General features: G+C 40.2%; 1 protein-coding gene across 2 annotated transcripts in view; it reads left to right on the top strand.

Moving 5' to 3' along the window:
* NBEA (neurobeachin) overlaps positions 1-19,899 on the top strand; it is an 835,554-nt gene that overhangs the window by 310,902 nt on the left and 504,753 nt on the right. For both annotated transcript variants that reach the window (XM_038414552.2, XM_038414563.2), the window contains exons 14-17: positions 9,992-10,071; positions 10,992-11,054; positions 11,163-11,260; positions 13,474-13,566. In XM_038414552.2, coding sequence (XP_038270480.1) covers positions 9,992-10,071; positions 10,992-11,054; positions 11,163-11,260; positions 13,474-13,566 — 334 coding nt within the window. The remainder of the gene's footprint in view (positions 1-9,991; positions 10,072-10,991; positions 11,055-11,162; positions 11,261-13,473; positions 13,567-19,899) is intronic.

Raw genomic sequence — 19,899 nt, forward strand, 5'->3', positions numbered from 1 at the left:
ACGGGGGAAGTCCCGGATGACTGGAAAAAGGCTAATGTAGTGCCCATCTTTAAAAAAGGGAAGAAGGAGGATCCTGGGAACTACAGGCCGGTCAGCCTCACCTCAGTCCCTGGAAAAATCATGGAGCAGGTCCTCAAAGAATCAATCCTGAAGCACTTAGAGGAGAGGCAAGTGATCAGGAACAGTCAGCATGGATTCACCAAAGGAAGGTCATGCCTGACTAATCTAATCGCCTTTTATGATGAGATTACTGGTTCTGTGGATGAAGGGAAAGCAGTGGATGTATTGTTTCTTGACTTTAGCAAAGCTTTTGACACGGTCTCCCACAGCATTCTTGTCAGCAAGTTAAGGAAGTATGGGCTGGATGAATGCACTATAAGGTGGGTAGAAAGCTGGCTAGATTGTCGGGCTCAACGGGTAGTGATCAATGGCTCCATGTCTAGTTGGCAGCCGGTGTCAAGTGGAGTGCCCCAGGGGTCGGTCCTGGGGCCCGTTTTGTTCAATATCTTCATAAATGATCTGGAGGATGGTGTGGATTGCACTCTCAGCAAATTTGCGGATGATACTAAACTGGGAGGAGTGGTAGATACGCTGGAGGGGAGGGATAGGATACAGAAGGACCTAGACAAATTGGAGGATTGGGCCAAAAGAAATCTAATGAGGTTCAATAAGGATAAGTGCAGGGTCCTGCACTTAGGATGGAAGAATCCAATGCACCGCTACAGACTAGGGACCGAATGGCTCGGCAGCAGTTCTGCGGAAAAGGACCTAGGGGTGACAGTGGACGAGAAGCTGGATATGAGTCAGCAGTGTGCCCTTGTTGCCAAGAAGGCCAATGGCATTTTGGGATGTATAAGTAGGGGCATAGCGAGCAGATTGAGGGACGTGATCGTTCCCCTCTATTCGACACTGGTGAGGCCTCATCTGGAGTACTGTGTCCAGTTTTGGGCCCCACACTACAGGAAGGATGTGGATAAATTGGAAAGAGTACAACGAAGGGCAACGAAAATGATTAGGGGTCTAGAGCACATGACTTATGAGGAGAGGCTGAGGGAGCTGGGATTGTTTAGTCTGCAGAAGAGAAGAATGAGGGGGGATTTGATAGCTGCTTTCAACTACCTGAAAGGGGGTTTCAAAGAGGATGGCTCTAGACTGTTCTCAATGGTAGCAGATGACAGAACGAGGAGTAATGGTCTCAAGTTGCAATGGGGGAGGTTTAGATTGGATATTAGGAAAAACTTTTCACTAAGAGGGTGGTGAAACACTGGAATGCGTTACCTAGGGAGGTGGTAGAATCTCCTTCCTTAGAGGTTTTTAAGGTCAGGCTTGACAAAGCCCTGGCTGGGATGATTTAACTGGGACTTGGTCCTGCTTTGAGCAGGGGGTTGGACTAGATGACCTTCTGGGGTCCCTTCCAACCCTGATATTCTATGATTCTATGAAATTGGTTGCTGTCACTTTTTCGTTGCCTCCATGCCTTAGGTAGTTGGCTTAGGTGATATGTTCAGTTTCTGAATATGCAGTTTGATGAATATGCATATTTTTGTTGCCTTTCTTCTTCCAATTACACTTGTTCTTTTATGTAAAAGTGTTTATATAAACAGTCTTTTAAAGTAACGCTGAGAAAATCTTCATCTTAAATAGTTTTCAATGCAGTTGCTGATTCTTTATAATAATTTTGAAGCAATTATTTTTCTTGTGTTCCTGAGTTGGGTAAGTTGCTTGAGTGCTACCAGTAATTAATTTACCATTAATACAAATATTCTATACTTAAATGTCTTCTTACATTTGTAATTAGTTTAGCAAGATCATTTGATTCCATGTTAATAGATAAAGCATTTTACCATGTATATAGCACTGATACTAGGAGCTCTGTATTTATCTAACATATTTGTAAGTATGTACTTCACAAATGAGCTTGCCATTTCAACATTTAAGAAATAACCTAGAGGTTTAAAACATTTCATACCACACATCTTTTTCCTGGAGTTTTAAGGACTCAAACAGAGGGTTTTATTTGAAAAGAGAAAAAGGGAAAGAGTGGGTTGGTGTAGGCCTACTTTACCCCTGTGTTTTATGCTTTGATAAGGACTTCACTGTTGCTTCTCTTTGAAGTCCTTCTTGTGTTTACCAGTTGCAGTTTTTACAATTAAAAGTCCTATCAAATATTTTTATACAAAACATCAGTCACAATAAACAAGCTTATATCCATTTTTCAAAACACAGAATAAAAGAAATTGGCATAGAAAGTTAAAGCAGGATAAAGTTTAAAATGCAGCTCTTTTGAATTTGTATAAATACTCTTAGGGTGTTTATAAACAAGGTTTTCTGGCTAAGGAGGGGTTGTCTTCCTAACTTTTGCTTTTCGGTGGGAGACGAACACCCCCCTGGAATTTCTTTGATTAGCTTGTACACTTTGTAACATAACTAGCTAAACGTAACACACCTCTACCCCAGTATAATGCGGTACTCAGGAGCCAAAGAATCTTACCATGTTATAGGTGAAACTGCGTTATATTGAACTTACTTTGGCTTCGAGCATTTCCGCTATTAATAGTCACTTCCTACCCCCCGACTGACCCCTCAGAACCCCCAACCCATCTAACCCTCCCCTGTTCCTTGTCCCCTGACTACCTCCTCCAGAGGCCCCCCCTCGCCTAACCACCCTTCCCAAGATGCCACCCCCTATCTAAGCCCCCCTGCTCCTTGTCCCCTGGCTGTCCCCTCCAGAGACCCCCCCGTCCCTAATCATCCCCAGGATCCCAGCCCCTACCAAACCTCCCTGTCTCCTGACTGCCCCGACTCCTATCCACACCACCGCCCCCTGACAGGCCCCTCGGGACTCCCACGCCCTACCCGACGCCCCCGTTCCCCGTCCCCTGACTGCCCTGCCCCCAGAACCTCCAAACAGTCCAATCCCCCCTGCTTCTTGTCCCCTGACTGTTCTCCCCTCCCCCGCCGAGATCCTCTGCTCCTTATCCAACCCCTGTGCCCTGTTACAGCAAGCACCCTTAAGATGCTGCTCAGAGCAGCGTGTTGGAGCCAGACACGCTGACTTGCTGATCCGCCGGAGCACACAGCCCTGCCCCCCCAGAGCGCTGCTTTAATGCGTTATATCCAAATCCATGTTATATTGGGTAGCGTTATATCAGGGTAGAGGTGTATGTATTTTTATATTCAAGCATCCTGGCAGCTATGTATTAATATTCAGTAAATGTGTAAACAAGTTCATATCTACCTAATATTAAAAATAACTTGTAATAATTGAGGTCCGTCCACCACAGAAAGAAGCGAGAGAAACAAGAAAAAAGTTAAGAAAAAAGTCTCATTTCGGAGGACAGGCCACCTCTTTTATTCTCAGTGTTACTAACTCTCACAAATTTGTAATAAGTAACATGATTTTGGCTCCTGCTTCAAGCCATCAGATGAAAAGCTCCAGTCTTCCCATGACTTACAAGAAGCAAAATCAGAGAGACTTTTCCCTACTGGTGCCCTGTAATCTAAGGGAATGTACAAACCTATAAACCGTGAACTCTAGTCCACCGTCTTTTGCTGTTAATGGGCCCTTCTTCTGAACCCAAACCTTCATACTGTTACCTTGGGGAATAAGAGATGCAGGGAGGGGGATTACTATCATTCACCCATTTTACAGATGAGCAACTTGCATAAAATCTGTTCTGGCATTTCTGGTAGTAGAACCCATGTCTCCAATCTGATGAACCCATGTCTGATCCACTGTGTCACATAATCTTACAGAAAAAAAAATTAAATTAGGTGTTTCTGAGACCCGCTCTAACCCACTCTGGTTCTGTCACCTCTGGTGGAGAGGCCAAATGTTAAGGATTAATGATTCTGGTATTGCTTCAATGCTAAAAAGTATAGTTTATTAGCCTGAGGCTCATGCTTTTTAAATCCAGAGGCCCCCATGGTCAATCCCAGCAGAAGACCCAAACAGAGGGGTTGTTATATTTGGTTATGCTGCTTATTGCCAATAGATCATATTGTGATCCCAGATCCAGGAACAGAAACTCAGAATCCTGATGCCGAGTATTCTGCCGTCCCACAAATACTTATGCAGTATACTAACAAAGTATGTGTTATATCTCTCTCTGTGTACTCATCCACACACGTTGTCCCCCTTACAATCAAGTACTCCTATATTGCTGAAGTAGAAGAGGTCTGTGCAGTGGTTCTGAAGGCTGCTTATCAAACCCTGCTGGTGACCCGTGTGAGGATGAAAAAATATACACACACATATATGTATACAAGTTAATGTGAGGAGCCTGAAGTAATTGATGGAATGATTTCATATTGCAAAAAGTATTTAGAAGTGAATTTGCGTGTGGTGCTAATATTTTTCTTGTTGTGTTTTTAGTGTTTATATTTGGGGTAATGGGAGCTGTCCCTTTAAGAGCAGGAGGTGGCAACTTATTATAGTGTGTGTTTGAGACTCAGGCAAAATCTCTCCTTTACACTGCACTATCTCCAGAGAGTGGAAGAACCTGCCTGTGTAAGCTCCAAAAAGATCAGCATGTGATTTAATAAGCTTATCTTACCAGAAAGTAAGCCGCATTCTCTAAGGTGTTACGTTAGCATTTACTGGACACTGGATGCCTCAGGACATTGCTAATGAGATACAGAGCTTTTCACCTATAGATCACTAGTTTGAATCAGGTTCAGCTCAGCAGAGATTAAAAGTTACTCCCATCTAATGGAAGTTTCATAGCCACTAAATGATTTGAGTTGCCTGGTCCTAGTGCCAGCTCCCATGTGACACAATCTAGTGCAAAGCCATGGTGATGAATTTATCTTCTTTCAGGCAGGGACTGCCTCTTGCTATGTGCTCTACAGACTCTAGTACAGTAGGACCCTTGTTTTGTTTGGGTCTTCTATTGAGAAGTCCTGCAGCAGGGATCAGAATTGGATTACTCTTGATAAACTTATGAAGGATGATAACACTGTAATTGTGTCTCTCACATTGGAGACAGAGAGGATGATTTAAAAAAAAAATCAGAAAATAAACCATGATCTAACTTTTGGCTCAAAAATTCAGATGATGGTGGTGGTTTGTTTCTGTTACCTCATAGTCTTTGAGGTCTGACTTATTATTTTTGAACTCTGGGGATGGCAGTACTACATTCCAGAAAATAAGGCTGTGTTTGCATTAGTCCCCCTACTAGCATCAAAGCCAAATGAGACTCATAAAAGAGTCAAATTTACAGCAGCAGAATCCAATTTACTTAGCTTCCCTACTTTCCAGTATTGTTGTACCCAGTCTAGTATTAGGCAGCTGGTGTGCTGTAACTGCTGTGATCATTGCTTATTCTGCTGTTCATAACTATCTTACTGTTCCCTTGTGCTCCTCCCATCTGTTTGTTTTATCCACCTGTTGAGTAATCTTGTTTTAAATTTAGATTGTGATCATCTTGTGGCAGGGCACCTCCTCCCTCTTGCCGGACTTAGCATTTCCCCCTTTGGCAGTGCTGGGGGCTATGGTAAATCAGTTCCACTCTGGACAGTGGGTGTCTTCCTCCTCTGTTATTCTCTTATCAGTATTTTCAAGGTAGGCCTCCAGGCAGGCACAAGGGGTGCTCTTCCAGCAAACAAAAAGAAACCAATTTTCAAACACAAAACAAAGGGGGACACTTTCCCTGTCCCCTCGCTGGGCATGGGGCGCGGTGTTGTCGACCTGTTATTAGCTGTGGTGTCAGTCCTTTCCCTAAACAGGGCACTCAGTTTTGGTTGTTTCCGCTGTAGGGAGGAGAACTGCCTCTCACCCTGGAGAAGCCTATATCCATGCTGCCACTAGCCCTGCAGCAGCTTGTCTCTCCTCCCCTTCTCTCACCAGAGGAAGGGTTTTTAAAGGTTTCAGGCAGCCCTTTATTGGGTTCTGATGTCCCTATTTGACCTGAGGTAACCCCTCCCAGCTTATAGGAAAAGGGTCCCTTATCATTTTAAGGTTAACATATCTGCCTTCCACCACTCTCTTGCACCACTGCCTTGTGAGCCCTTCCCCCCAGCCATCGTCCCCCTGTATACCTGGAGCCAGCTGTACGATCTGCAGCCAGTTTGCTTTCGAACTGTGCCGAGGGCACATACGTATGCACTCATGCTCCATACTCACCATATTCTCACCCTTGTGTCCGCCCCAATACTAAGTGGAAGAACCTATTGCCATCTGTTGTAGGGAAGGAACACCAGTGGGCTAGTCTATTCCAACCTGGTCCCATGGCCTGCCGAGGATATCAGTTGGTGCCTCCCTCATGGAGCTGTGAGCACAGGCATTTACCTGGCGCGGTTCATCTCTATACCCGATGCTTGTTCCTTTTGCTGCATGAGGGAGACCCTGGCACATGCCTATCTTGAGCGCGCCTGATTGCCGCCCCTTTTCCGGCTCCTTTTGGACTGCTTTTGCGGTTCTGGCTGCACTTCTCCCCCCGACCTTCTAATTTATGCACACCCCATCCATGGCCCCATGACATTGTGAGCCCTCTTCGTCAGCCTTCTGCTAACGATGGCCAAAGTGGTCATCTATAACACCTCGGAGAGCATGTTGGCCGAGAGGGTGGTCTGCGACTGTGTGGCCAATTTCCATTCATCTCTCCATTCATGTATCTGGACAATATTCCTCTGGACCGTGTCTTCTGGCTTCCTTGACACCTTTGAGGAGCAGTGGGTGCAGTCCGGGGTTCTCTGCTCGGTGTCCCGTTCAGGTTCTGTACTTTTGACCCTTTGACCTTCACACCTGTCCTTCTTTTTCTCTTTTGTTGTCCCCCATATTTATTTGAGTCCCAGCCTCAGTAGTTCCTCCCCTTAGGCTGCGAGAAGAGCTGTTAGTTGCAGGCAGGCTTGCACCCGCCCACTTCCTGGAACCAAACAGAACCACACTCTTGCAGTTGCCTAGCCTGACTTTGACCCGATCTGTTTTGGATAGGAACAGTTTCTGTTCTGTTCGTATCATGCCTACTACAGAGCCTTAGCCTCTAGGCAACCAGAATACCAATAATAAGTAGTAGTAAACTGTGAAAGGAGGGAATATGTTGTTTTTCAGTGTTTGGCCTATAACCTGACACCAAACAGAGTTTTGATCATCGTCTGCTAAAACATTGAATGGCTCACCCACATCTCTAGATATGTTAACAGGTATTGGAACATCAGTATGAAGCTAACCTTTCTATGAGTAGGTTCCCAGTACCTGTTAGTTTGGGACACCTTCCTGCAAATCACTCCTTAAAATCTAAAAAGAAAAGGAGTACTTGTGGGACCTTAGAGACTAACAAATTTATTTGAGCATAAGCTTTCGTGAGCTACAGCTCACTTCATCGGATGCATTTGGTGGAAAGTACAGAGGGGAGATTTATATACGCACACAGAGAACATGAAACAATGGGTTTTATCATACACACTGTAAGGAGAGTGATCACTTAAGATGAGCTATTACCAGCTGGAAAGGGGGGGAGGAGGAAAACCTTGTATGGTGATAATCAAGGGGGGCCATTTCCAGCAATTAACAAGAACGTCTGAGGAACAGTAGGGGGTGGGATGGGGGGGAGAAATAACATAGAGAAATAGTTTTACTTTGTGTAATGACCCATCCACTCCCAGTCTCTAACATCTGTTTCTCCTAGAAATTCTTCCTGTCTTTTTTCTTCTCCTCAGTATCACACCCTTGGCTGTCTCCCATGATTTAAGTTTTGTTTTGAGGTTCTTTCATTATAATATCTCAGGGGGAGGTTCAGTGCCTTAGTCTAGACTTTGGAGAGAATACTACTTCCACGATGTGGAGAAGTAGACTAACATTACTCCGCCAGTGGAACTCATGTGGGTTGACATGGAGAGGCATGAGGAGATGCATATATCTGAAGTAATTAGGAGTATGCTTTCTGACCATAATGATGCAAGTACATAGCGTATAGCATGGTAGGACCTTTTGGCTCGGAGCACAGTATAACTGTAATAATTCATGTGTCTGTTGATGTAGTTTCAGGCTGCTACCTTGAAATCCAAATTCATCTCTGCATTTTATGTGGGAAGAGGTCAGTTGCATGATAGCATAAAACATTCACGTGTCTAAAAATATTTTTCTCTTTTTAAAAGGCTGCTTCTTTTGGGTTGGATCTAATAACAATGTCCATATCTTCAAATATCCTGTGTAAGGCTGAGACTATATTTCAGACAAAGACCTCAGAGACTAGAAAATGCTTCGCAGTGGTTCTTAATAATGTTTCATCCATGAAATGGGACGGAAATATAGCCACTGAAATAAAGAATGTTGTTTTGTGCAAGTTAAATTGTTCTTGAAAAAGTAAACTAGGCTATTTTATTTGTAACACACAAATTGTGTGCTAGGCATCACCAAAAAGATGGGAAAGATGCAAGGGAGTTTTCCAATTTCACATACAATAAACTAGTATAGGAGAAGAATGAGGAATCAAAAAGAAGAAAGGACAAATGAATAGACAGTGATGTTTATTGCATCTTATTGTTAACTTCCATTGAGTTTTTTAGATTTTTTTTTCTATAGTCTGTTGTTCGAATGGAGAAATACTGGTTATAAACTATTGTAGACAATGTATTTTTAGTTGGCATGGATCTATTATTTTATTGAGCTGCAATTTCTCTTTGATTATGTCGGATTAGTCTTTCATGCAAATAATGCCATAATCAGGTTAGAATTTTTTTTAAAAACCCTTCTGTATAGTGTTCCATCCAACTGGTATAACTTTGATGGCTTATTTCAGAGTAGCAGCCGTGTTAGTCTGTATTCTCAAAAAGAAAAGGAGTACTTGTGGCACCTTAGAGACTAACAAATTTATTAGAGCATAAGCTTTCGTGAGCTACAGCTCACTTCATCGGATGCATTTGGTGGAAAAAACAGAGGAGAGATTTATATACACACACACAGAGAACATGAAAAAATGGGTTTATCATACACACTGTAAGGAGAGTGATCACTTAAGATAAGCCATCACCCACAGCAGGGGGGGGAAAGGAGGAAAACCTTCCATGGTGACAAGCAGGTAGGCTAATTCCAGCAGTTAACAAGAATATCAGAGGAACAGTGGGGGGTGGGGTGGGGGGGAGAAATACCATGGGGAAATAGTTTTACTTTGTGTAATGACTCATCCATTCCCAGTCTCTATTCAAGCCTAAGTTAATTGTATCCAGTTTGCAAATTAATTCCAATTCAGCAGTCTCTCGTTGGAGTCTGTTTTTGAAGCTTTTTTGTTGAAGTATAGCCACTCTTAGGTCTGTGATCGAGTGACCAGAGAGATTGAAGTGTTCTCCAACTGGTTTTTGAATGTTATAATTCTTGACGTCTGATTTGTGTCCATTCATTCTTTTACGTAGAGACTGTCCAGTTTGACCAATGTACATGGCAGAGGGGCATTGCTGGCACATGATGGCATATATCACATTGGTAGATGCGCAGGTGAACGAGCCTCTGGTAGTGTGGCTGATGTGATTAGGCCCTATGATGGTATCCCCTGAATAGATATGTGGACAGAGTTGGCAACGGGCTTTGTTGCAAGGATAGGTTCCTGGGTTAGTGGTTCTGTTGTGTGGTGTGTGGTTGCTGTTATGTCACCATGAAAGGTTTTCCTCCTTCCCCCCCCTGCTGTTGGTGATGGCTTATCTTAAGTGATCACTCTCCTTACAGTGTGTATGATAAACCCATTGTTTCATGTTCTCTGTGTGTGTGTATATAAATCTCTACTCTGTTTTTTCCACCAAATGCATCCGATGAAGTGAGCTGTAGCTCACGAAAGCTTATGCTCTAATAAATTTGTTAGTCTCTAAGGTGCCACAAGTACTCCTTTTCTTTTTGAGAATACAGACTAACACGGCTGCTACTCTGAAACCTAAATTTCATGTAGTTAGTACAGTACTCAATCTACTGTAAGAAATGCAATCCCTTGAAAATGCTGCTGGCAGTAAGAGCAGGCACATATAGTACTTTTAAAAGGTGGTGTTTTTTTATTTCTTCCAGAGGGTCCTCGACCATCACAGAAAGAAATCATATCACTACGAGCATTTATGCTTCTGTTTTTGAAACAGCTTATACTGAAGGTAAAATAATCTTATTTGAGAACGTTAGTAATTTAATATATGTAACAAACTCAAAGGCCCAAGGTAGATATTGAATAGTTTCTAATGAAGCACTTGATGCATGATTCCTGGCAATTATTTTGACTAAACCTGATTGTTAATATTGATCTGTGCCACTAATACTTCTAAAAACAAACAACCGCCCTCTCTCCCCCAAAAAAACCTCAGACCTACCCTGAATGCAATGAACATTTAGGATATTTCATATTGGTCATACTACACTGCTTTTATATCTATTTTAACACATTTATTTTTAGACCAAAAAGGTATAGATCCTAACCTGCTGCTATAGAGTCCTTTAAAGCATTTGGGTCAGTTTCTCTACTTTACCGAACTGTGGTAGAGATCTAATTGGTACAAAAAGGGGAGGGGTCAGTCAGGAAGTTAGTTGCAGCTTCTTGATTCTCTATCTGGCCCTGGTGCAGCTTAGAGTAGTCTTTGAGTCCCAGATGACACATTGTAAGCAGTGGATCATCTGTCATTTGAGAATAACCAGGGTGCCAGGGTTCAGTGTGTTCTGCCCATACCTCTTCTCACATTCTTTTTCTCCAGATATGCTCCTTTATTCAGGAACTGTTGGAATGGGCTGTAGTTGGCAATGCTAGCTTTGTCTGCTGCAGATTCCCCCAACACTACAAATTCCGTGTAGTGGGGACAGGGACAGGTCTGTCTCTTTTGCACTGTCCAAGTGGTAGATGGGGTAGAGTGGAGGCGAGAATCTAGCCCTTTGACTTTAGCTGTTTCTTCATTCATAAGATAATTCTAGGCATTGTTAGTTTTTAATGGTATCCTATTTTAGAGAGACTTTGTAGGCAATAGTTTTCTTAGTCAGAGTGTGAAGAATGTAAGCTCTCTATGAAGAAATATCCATTCTTTTTTAGGATAGAGGAGTCAAGGAAGATGAGCTGCAGAGTATATTAAATTACTTATTAACAATGCATGAGGTAGGTTTCTATAATTACTTATCTTTTACTGTAATCAATTGTACCAACTTGATGGAAAGCATTCAATGAAGAATATTTTGTAAAAAGATTTTGATGCTTGTCACTCAGGATGAAAATATTCATGATGTGCTGCAGTTGCTAGTGGCTCTAATGTCAGAACATCCAGCATCTATGATACCTGCATTTGATCAAAGAAACGGGATACGGTAAGATGGAGAAATGACAACGTACTTTTGAAACTAATCTCCCTTCAACCTGCTTCCTTTCCCACATACATAAAAAGTGCAATTGCTTGCTTTTGGAGCACAAATACATTTATGGAAAATACTAAATCTAGCATGTTGTTCTTTCAAAATATGAAAGCTTTTATAACGTCATGGGGAGATTTAAATGAAAATATTTCAACTGGGCTCCTGTTTATAAAACTAGACATGCTTGAGGATAAATTATTTTTTTTATTTGCAATTCAATCTGGAATATAATGTGCCATTCTGAAGGTACACTGAAAAATTCAAATATGGGTATGAAGGTTCCCTTTTCTTTTAACTGTTACAGGAGACTATTTTTAGCCATTTTTATAAACATTTTTCTGAGTTAAATTTATATTCATATTCTCTCCACAAGCTGAAAAATAGTGTCTCTACAATACATATGTATGTTTGTCAGTAATTTATAATTGACTACAATAAGAGAAACAGTGCTATCTTGGCATTTTCCTATATCTAATATAGTAACAAAAAGGTCAATATTTTAACACCATAAATGTGTTTTAATGTGGATTCTGTCTTTTGATATTCTGAAAAATAATTTCAATATGACTCAGATACTGTGTAAAAAACCAGCTACTAACCTGCACAACATCTGGGTTTTTTTTATAATAATTTAGTCAAACAATGTCTTAAAAATATTAAAATCTTCCTGGAAGTCTTTATATTCAAAACTGTTAAATTAGCAATGCCAATCAAAATCAAGAGTGGGATCCATCTAGCTATTGCTAGCAGAATTTAGTTTTCAGCATTTTCTTCAATGATATGGAAGTAGATATAAAGTCATTGGTGATGAGATTTCTAGATGACATAAAGATTGGCAGAGGGGTAAATAATAATGAGAGCAGTCATATAGAGCAATCTGGATCATTGGGTGACCTGGGCCCATTCAAAAAATGTGTTTTAATATAGCCAAATGCTAGGTCATATATCTAGGGGGATAATGCACACTGTGCCTACAGAATGTATTCTGGAAAGCAGTGACTGAAAAGGATTTAGGAGTCACACTGGACAAGCAACTCACCATGTGCTTCCCAGTGTGATGCTGTGGTGAAAAAGGCTAATGCAATCCTTGGATCAGGGTAGTTAGTAGTAGGGATGCGACTTTACCTCTGAATAAGACATTAGTAATATCAATTTTAGAATACAGTATTCATGTCAACATTTTTGAAGGGGGTTGAAATATTGGAGAGGGTGCAGTAAAGAGCCACAAAAATTATTTGGGGGCCTGAAAATGAGTGACTTGCAGCTCAATCGGTATAGTTTCTCCTAGAGGGGACTGAGAAGTGACTTAGTGTACAAGTACCTTCAAAGGGAGAAAATAACAGCTACTTAACGAGTTCTTTAATCTAGCAGAGAAAAGCATAACAAGAACCAATGGAAGCTGAAGCCAGACAAATTCATATTAGAAATAAGGAACAAATGTTTAAAGTCAAGGTGGAGGCTGTGGGTGTCTCAGGGAAGGGGCAGGACCACTGCGGCTCAGGTGTCCAGTGGCGGGTTGGCGACAACACCAGGGAAGACTAATTATACCCACTGCTCATGGCACAAAACCATTAAAAAAAAATAAAAAAGGCTTCCAGGGTGGGAGAGTGAGTGTGAAGTGTTGGTAGAAGGGGAGAGGAGTGCTCTCTAGTTTCCTTCTGTCTCATAAAACTCCTGAACCTGGCTTTGCTAGCGTAAAGGCCTAATTGTGGAATTAACCACCCATCTTGAACACAGCAGAACTGTCGTACTGCTCAAGGACTGTAGAATGCTTTTTTGTTTTTGTTCCAAGTGGAACCTTTGCTGAAAGAAGCAACCCTGAGTCTGTGGAACCTTGGATTAGATTGAAGGAGGTCTTGTTTGTTTTTCTTCATTTGGACCAATGGTCAAAGGAAGAAACCTTTTGACTGTTTAATTTGATTTGGTTGAAACTGAAATGATTTCCCCTCCATTTTGGGACCTACCTTAAAGGGACCATGACCACAATCCACCAGCATAGCTTGTGATCCCACTATAATACTGCCTTTCACTCCTATATGTATGTTCCTTTCTTAGCTTTTCTTACTATTTTATTGTTTAGTTTCACAGTACGAATGATTCCATGGAAATGGCTGGTGTTTGGTGGTAAACTGAGAGAATATGCTGACTGATTTTTTTTTTCATTTTAGAGTCATTTATAAGTTACTGGCTTCCAAAAGTGAAAGTATCTGGGTGCAGGCTCTGAAGGTACTGGGATATTTTCTCAAACACCTGGGTCACAAGTAAGTGTACTGTCTGAAGTAGTTGTAGTGGCATACAATGATTGTAATGTTTTTTTTGTAATATTCACTTTAAAATACAAAACATGACCTCTAGAAAGTGTTTAGAATGCATTAACTGCAGTTTATGATGACTAATTTGCAGATTCTGTTGTTTTTATAGATATACAGTGAGGAAAAATACCTAATTTTCAGATTAATTTCTTACTAAATAGTAATTTCAAAAGGTAGAAAACATTGTCTGGTAAAATGTAATTGATTGTGAAAATAAGTCTTAAACCAAAAACAAAACAAAAAAAACACGCAGTAATGCTGTTTATAAATTAAATGTATTGTTCTCCTATGACTGTACATCTCTGAAAGTGCAGTAGATATGAAATTCAAAGTTTTATGGATCATTAAAGATTGTCAGTCACTTGCATTTTCAGTTGCATTAGGAGTAAACATCTGGGAGGAACTACATCAAAACATTTTTAAATGATGATGGAAATAAAATCGAGGAATAATAATACATTCTCATAAAAATATTAGCTATCACTGTGCTATACAAATTACAGAATATACAGAAGGAACAGCAAATGAAGTATGTATATGGTGATAAAAATTAAATACAGAAGTAAGATGTAGAAAGTGAAATAAGTTAAATTTAGAATAAGTCGGTGCCATGTAGACAGATTTTGTTTAGTTTCCCAAATGTTATTTTGACAAGCCCCAAATTATTTCTAATATGCTATTATGTGGTAATTTACATTTTCAAAATGATGTCCATACACTGAATAATTAATCCTCAACACCCTGCTAGGTTAAATAAATTATTAATCCCTGTTTACAGATGATGATACTGCAATAGAGATTAAATGACATGCATGGAGTTATACATATGCATCAGTGACAGAGCCAGCATGAGAACTCAGGAGTATCTGGTAGCAAACCCTCTGCTCAGTCATCTAGGCTAACCTGCCTCCCTAATTTCATTCAAGTAGTTACAACCATATTGATGGCATGATTATAGTAGGTATGGTAGAGTAGTATCAAGGAAAATTGTATGACACAGCAGAGTCAAGAACTTAATCATTTGGAAAGTAAAATCTGTATATACAGTAGTTAATTTTTACCTAGCTTATTGTGCTACATACATGACTCACAAAATGCTTTAGATTTTGATCTGGATAACCTAAAAAGGAAAAAAAATTAAGGTATGCTTTTCTAGGATAATTTTGATTTGGATTAAAAAGGCCAGTGATTATGACAAGAATATATACTCTTTTTTTCTTGGAGTAAGAATGTTATCTGGCTTCAGTTTTCAGTATTACCTGAAATTTCAGGGTAGTGATTTAGGAAGAATATAAGAGGGAATTTTATTAATAAATGTGGGATGCAGGGATAAGGTAAGCAGGAATAAGAATTTTAGCTCAACTTGATGATTAATTCTGACACTTTAGAGATAGTGATTGGCCTATTTAAACAATTGAGTTATGAGAAGAAAAAACATTTTGAATAAAGTGTTTCTAAGATTTCTGTCCCTGGGAAAAGTAAAAGTCTAATTTAAGGAAATCTGCTGTGGAATAAGACACAGAACAGGTAGTATGTTTTACACAAAAGTTTAGTCTTTCACAGTGTTCGATAGTAGGAAGTTATGATCTGGTGAGGAGCTGATATGAACAAAAAAAGTAAATAGATGGGACTTTGACTTGATGGACATGTAATTTGGAGTAACATCCAAGGCTGAAACTAACAATATGATATTCCAGAAAGAGAATGTAGATGAAGAAGAAAAATAATGATAAACTACATGATGAGGAGGCTTCATGCCTTCATCAGAAATGAGGAAGTGGTTAGAAAAGTAGGAATCAATCTAGGACAGGTATTTGTAGACACTGGTTTTTCCTGAGGGCTCTAGGATAGAATGATCAATAAAGTACACCCACTTAACTGAGACATGGTTAGTTGTGGAAAAGATGCCTAAATGGAATTTTTCTCAAGGGACTTATTAAATCCAAATTGCTGTTGATAATTGTATTTTGTATTTCTAATTTGCATTCCACTCGAGGATCTCAGTGTTTTAAAAATATTACTGACTAAAATCTCAAAACATTTGTGTTACACAGGAGTTATTTCCAATTTAAAAATGGGTAAAGAGGCCTGAAGCAGTTGTGATTTGTCCAATAACCATATTATGACCAGTCTAGTGAATTGACTACAAAATTGTCCTTCTGCTAATAAATCAATGGCAAGCTCTGTTGCTTCCCAGGAACACTATTGGACAGTGGTTTTCAAACTTTTGTACTGGTGACCCCTTTCACATAGCAAGCCTCTGAGTGCAACCTCCCTTACAAATTAAAAACAAGTCTTTTTATATATTTAACACCATTATAAATGCTGGAGGCAAAGCGGTGTTTGGCGTGGAGGCTGACAGCTCGTGACCCCCCATGTAATAGTGTTGTGACCCCCTGAGGGATCCCGACCCTCAGTTTGAGAACCCCTGCTATAGGAAATGAAGGGTGAGATTTTCAAAAGTGCCCAAAGGAGTTCTCCCACTGAAAATTTTGGTTGCCTAAACCCCTGAGGCTCTTTGGAGAATCCAGCCAATTATGGCTGCATCAGTAGGGACTCCATAGTTAAATACAAATCAGTGCATCATTAGAGAAGAAATAAAATCCCTTTTGTTTTGCACTTTAGTTACTGAATTTGCTTTCCAAATTTGATGCCATAACTCTTCATAAAAGAATTTTCTGTTAATTTTTTATTGAATCTTTACAGCTAAAATATTGTAAAATGCTCCCATTTTGAAATTTGTCCTGTTCATATCACATGAACAGCTAAAAAACCCACAATCCTTATAAACACCAAACCACACACATGCATACCTCTGCGGGTCTATCTGATATTTTGTTCTGATACCTTGGACTGGTTAGCCAGAACTGCTAACTACCACAGGAGTTCTGTCAGTCAAGTCATTTTTTCTGACACTGCAGGCTTGATTCACCAGCCACAATCTGCATGTACCTCTAATAAGACAGGGAGGGAGTCTGGGCAGGAAAGAGACTTGGGGGGATGAAATAGTTTGGAGAAATAGGATTTATTAGGGATTTTTGAGACCCAAGGGCAAAGAGGCTTATGTGCAATATGAGCCCTGAGCTAGAGAGAATTATGGCTTTGCTGAAGCCTAGGGTGGAGGGGAGCCACTCCAGCTTTCTGGCCCATCAAGGCAATAGTGCCGTGGGGAGATCTTGATGCCTCAGTACAGACATGCTTGACTTTCCCCACACATAGCCTTGATCTCTTCTTCCACCAACCAAAAGCCTTTATCCCACCCCCTCCCCCCACTCACAACCCCATTTTCTGTTTATATGGTAAACTATGAAACAGTACCATTGAGAGGAAAGAGGAGGAGGCGGTGGTGAACAGATCTATGTGGGGGATTTGGATGAGTGAGATTATGGGGGACAGGGAGGAGCAGGTCTGTGTTATGGGAGCATGGAGATAAAGTGAAATTTGCACTAAGTTGCTGGTAGTAGGAGAAGATAAAGGGAGGTGGTTTTTCTAAACATGTAGCCTTAACTGTCACCATAAAATACACCTATGTTTATGCACACATTGACTTTAACTCTGTAATTTTTAAGTGACAGAAATAATTTTAGAATAATCTCTAACATAAATCACTCATTTTCATACATTTTTCCTAAACATTAGAGAAAAGTGACACTATTTGCAGTTCTTCACACACCAGTACAAAACACACATGAAGCTACACACAATGTAACTTACAAAAGCTGCATCAATATTAATAATTAAAACACATAAACATAAAACTGTTTCACATTGCTGTAGTTCATAGGTGTCCATTGGCTCTTTAGTAGAAGAGTCAAGATAGTTGATGTTGAGCAGGGATGAGTGGAATGTAGATGATATGTCGAGTGGCTTTTAATTGATTCTTTCCTTCCTATTTGTTTTTTTGTTGGTTGGCTATTCTGTCTAACTGCCTTAATACAAAGTCAACAAAGTTGTGTGTTGCCTCTCCCCCCAGTTGTATTTACTTGATTTTTGTTTTTGTTTCTGTACAGAATATATGTTAAGAGAATGTTAACTTTCACATTTAAGCACAAGTCAGGAAATTTCAATATTAAAGGTGCACACATTGCCATAAGTATGTCCCCTTGTGTGTGCATACCACAACAGTTAAATTTTATGAAAACATACTGTTTCTCAAATACATTGTCTCAAGTATGTAAGATGACCACATTTGCAGTTGGGACATTGGGGGCAGGGAGGGACACCCAATTCCAGCCCCACTCCACCCCCCAGAACGAGCTCTGCCCCCAACCCCATTCATCACCCAGTCCTGCTCCGCCTCCAGATCAGATCCGTCCCCTGCCCCACTCCACACCCAGCTCCACTCTGGCCCATGCCCCAGCTCCACTCTGCCCCCAGACCAGATCTGTCATCATACCCTCTCTGCCCCCAGACCAGTTCCGTCCCCAGCTCCATCTTCAGCCCAAGCTCTGCTGCTGAGGAAGCTTTGGGAGTGCAGTAATTGAGGTGAGGGGTGTGGACAGATTCCATTAACGGTAAAGGGGGGCGCACAACTGCTAGAGATGAGATCCGAGTAGATGACCTGGTTGTCCCCTCTGGCCTTAAATTCTGTGGCACAAGTGTGGTAATCTGTAATATTTTTCTTCCTTACACTAATTTTATACCCCCAGTGATCTAGTGTACCTTTAAAATGTTGGGGTCTAAATTAGCTGTTATCATTCAAGAAAGAGATCTTGGAATCATTGTGGATAGTTCTCTGCAAACATCCACTCAACGTGCAGTGGCAGTCAAAAAGGTGAAGAGAATGTTGGCCATCATTAAGAAAGGGATAGATAATAAAATAGATAACATCATATTGCCTCTCTATAAATCCACGGTATGCCCACATCTTGAATACTGTGTGCAGATGTGGTTGCCTCATCTACGTGAGGAGAGATTAATAAGACTGGGACTTTTCGGTAGGAAAAGAGATGACTAAGGGGGGGTGGGATGAGATGAAGGTTTATAAAATCATGACTGGTCTAGACCACCTAAATAAGGAAGTGTTATTTATTCCTCATAATACAAGAACTAGGGGTCACCAAATGAAATTCATAGGCAGCAGGTTTAAAACAAACAAAAGGAAGTATTTCTTCACACAACACACAGTCAACTTGTGGAACTCCTTGCCAGAGGATGTTGTGAAGGCTAAAATTATAACAGTGTTCAAAAAAGAACTAAATAAGTTCATGGAAGGTAGGTCCATCAATGACTATTAGCCAGGATGGGCAGGTATGGTGTCCCTAGCCTCTGTTTGCCAGAAGCGACGGGATGAATCACTTGGTGGTTATCTTTCTGTTCATTCCCTCTGGGTCACCTGACATTGGCTACTGGGCTAGATGGACCTTTGGTCTGACCCAGTATGATCGTTCTCATCAAATTTCTATGCAAGTTAAGATAGGTGCTTACAAAACTTCTTAAAATGCCTTGGTACAATGCATTTTATTTCAATGAGCAGCAAACCCTTCCTTGGGAGCAGTGTTGGTGAGAAGTCAGTTAACTATGAAGCCAATATTGCTTTGAACACATATAGTATATATAAGCCAGTAAGTTTTCACTGTTATTTTTTTGTATCCTCAATCTGTAGTATCTTACATACACCTGTATTGTGTTCATATAAATGACTCATGAACTACTTGCTATGTACAGAACAGTACATAGTACTACAAGATGCTACACACGTATTTAAGTTGTTGAAACTTGTATTATATATTATTATTTCAGAACTACTGTGGTATGTAATTATGAAACTAAAGACTGAATTGTAATGAATATACACAAGAAGCAGAGATAAGATTGCATTTCCTGACTCTTAAATGGTTAACCATGCAATTTTTATATTTTATTTGTGGCTTTTTTAAAGAAATTTTTTTAAAAAGTCTGAAAAAATAACAAAACTGTGCTATAATATATTTATTCTCGTCTCTCGTGAAAATTGACAGACATATCTGTGAATTTAATAAATTAGAGATATTTGGCTACATACCACCAGAACACTTTATCCAACTTGCCTTTGTAGTTCCATAGAGGAAAGTCATGAAAACTTTTCTATTCTAAGCATTTTAGATATGAGCACTTGCACTCTTTATTTATTATGTATTGTTTTAATCCATATTGTACCTATTCTTCCATATAGATTGTAAATGCTTCTGGATAGGGAGTTTGCACTTCATTTTCCATATTTTTTTTCTTAAAGCACTGTGTAGTTTTATGGCACTATACAATAAGTACTGTGCATATTTTATGGTGCTATAACATGTTTAA

This window comes from Dermochelys coriacea, chromosome 1 (assembly GCF_009764565.3).
Source record: "Dermochelys coriacea isolate rDerCor1 chromosome 1, rDerCor1.pri.v4, whole genome shotgun sequence".
Classification (NCBI taxonomy): domain Eukaryota; kingdom Metazoa; phylum Chordata; order Testudines; family Dermochelyidae; genus Dermochelys; species Dermochelys coriacea.